Raw genomic sequence first — 2,154 nt, forward strand, 5'->3', positions numbered from 1 at the left:
AGAGATATGCATTTATTAATACGCTCGAGTTTTTGAATGTGCTCTATTACATCAATTACGTAAAACAATAACAAAAATTGATCGATCATTCATTTATATTGTGACTTGAATTGTCCGATTACTATCAATTTATGCAAGTCAAGTACTATAAATTGATTGACCGCTCATTAAAACGTTGAAACAGTACACAAACATAAAATAAAAAAAAATAGTGAATTAGAATGACATACCGAATCAATACGAATTTACCGATTTCAATGACGATTTATGTAATAGAATTTGTGTCATGAATTGTCTAATTATTCGATTATAATGTGAGGATAATCTTCAAATTGTGACTTGAATTGGTCGATTACTGTCAATTCACGTAGTTCCGACCATTGTAGACGGTAATAGTTGAGATCTCTGTGGCTTTTATCAATTTGAAACATGTTATCTTATTTTTGAAATGACCTATAGTTATGATCTGAGACATTTTTTTCCCCCTAATTTAAACTTGTCATGGTCATAATGAGTAAACGGCAATATGAAACATTAGTAACCTATTAGTTTGACCAACTTTTTAATCATTGTTAAACATTTTTCACAATTAGCCCTGTTTGGAGTGTATCAAAATATGAATTAAAATCTAAGTCAAAATCAATAATCAATTTTAACGACTCGGTTTATGAAATCCACGACTTTTTAAACAGACATTTTATCAGCTTTTATCAAAATTTATTAAAAAATTGATTTTTCACTACACCAAACAAGAGATTAATTTACGGAATACTCCACCCTTATCCACTGCCGAGAACAGACTCAACCGCAAGAAATCAAACTAAACTTGGGTTAATATTATATTTCAAACTTCATTAATTAAGCATAAAAAAGCCATTCACGAGTTACAATTACAATGCAGAAATATTTCTTTCTTTATCTTCTTGTTTTCTCTCCTCTCATCTCTTCTTCCATACAGAAAATATTCATCCGTTCATCTCATCTCAAACGGGTGAAAGTGCATGATAAGATGAATTCAATAACATTGAAATGTTAAATGGGTGAAAACACAGTAGCCAGCCCCTGATCCACTTTAATGAGCAGTTTGTCATAAGTCATCAAGCTCTTCTGGTCACACTTGTATGTTCCTTTACCTCTGGCCAGAACCTCACCATCCACATCGATGATCCCACCCTTGGCCGGATCCTCAGTTCGGAAGCCAGGCTGTAAGGCAAGAGCCTTCACCTGTGATCGATTTCAAAAAGTTAAGAATCACAGATTACGTGCACGTTCAAACATATTGTTAACAAGCTCAAGTTCACTTGCCAGCATCGCTCCACAGTCCTGATATAATTTTTTTCTAATAACAGAGCATGGGGAGCAAGAAGCTAACAATAAATAGAAGTCCCTAGAATTTCTAAGCTTAAAAAGTCTACTTAAAGTAAATGAAGCTTTTTGGATAAATAAATTTTCTAATAAGTTAGAAAAAGTAAGTTCCTTATTTCCAAGGGTAAGACTTATTTTAGAATAAATAACTTTATAACTTTAAAGTTTAAAAAAAAAAATCAAACAATTTTCCCATGAAAAATTAAAAAAAAAAAAAAAAAAAAAATTTAAAAAAGGGGAAAATTGCAGCCACGGTACCAAACCCTTTCGTTTATTAGCAGACTTTGTCCAAACTTTTCGTTTGTGCCACCATGAGTACCAAACCTTTAAAAAACTTGCAGTCCAAGTTCAAAATGACGATTCTGTTAGTTTGACTACCAAAACTGTTAGTTGACTACCAAAATAAAAAGCTTTATTATTTTTCCAAATAAGATGGATATTTTGGACAAACACAATTTTCCTGTTAAATCAAAAATAAATTTTAAAAACAAAATGAAGCAGTCCCCATCTCCTTCTTCCCCAAAATCACCAGTGTCATTGCCGACAGCCACTACTACCCACCAACACCGACATCACCACCATCCATTCTCAGTAGAGACAACAGTCTGAGAAGCAAATTGACTGAAGGATCCTCGAAGGAAGCTAAAATAAAGCAATCTGTTCCCAAGTATTTGAAACTGATAAAGTCTCTGTATATTAAGTTATCAAAAAAAAATGACAAATCGAAGTTCTCTAATTCCATAGCGTCGGAAGGGCGAATCTGTTCAGTGATGAAGGCAGGAATTTTGG

At 32.9% G+C, this 2,154-nt stretch overlaps 1 protein-coding gene across 3 annotated transcripts in view; it reads right to left on the reverse strand.

The window, feature by feature from the left end:
• Window positions 1–826: 826 nt before the first annotated feature.
• The window catches only part of LOC111370555 (sphingosine kinase 1-like), a 6,705-nt gene continuing 5,377 nt past the window's right edge, over window positions 827–2,154 (reverse strand). For 2 of the 3 annotated variants that reach the window (XM_022992314.1, XM_022992315.1), the window contains exon 10: window positions 827–1,224. In XM_022992314.1, the coding sequence (XP_022848082.1) occupies window positions 1,033–1,224 (192 nt within the window). In that variant the 3' untranslated portion in view covers window positions 827–1,032. The remainder of the gene's footprint in view (window positions 1,225–2,154) is intronic. The other variant, XM_022992316.1, reaches the window with a different exon arrangement.

Source organism: Olea europaea, chromosome 21, assembly GCF_002742605.1.
Source record: "Olea europaea var. sylvestris chromosome 21, O_europaea_v1, whole genome shotgun sequence".
Lineage (NCBI taxonomy): Eukaryota > Viridiplantae > Streptophyta > Magnoliopsida > Lamiales > Oleaceae > Olea > Olea europaea.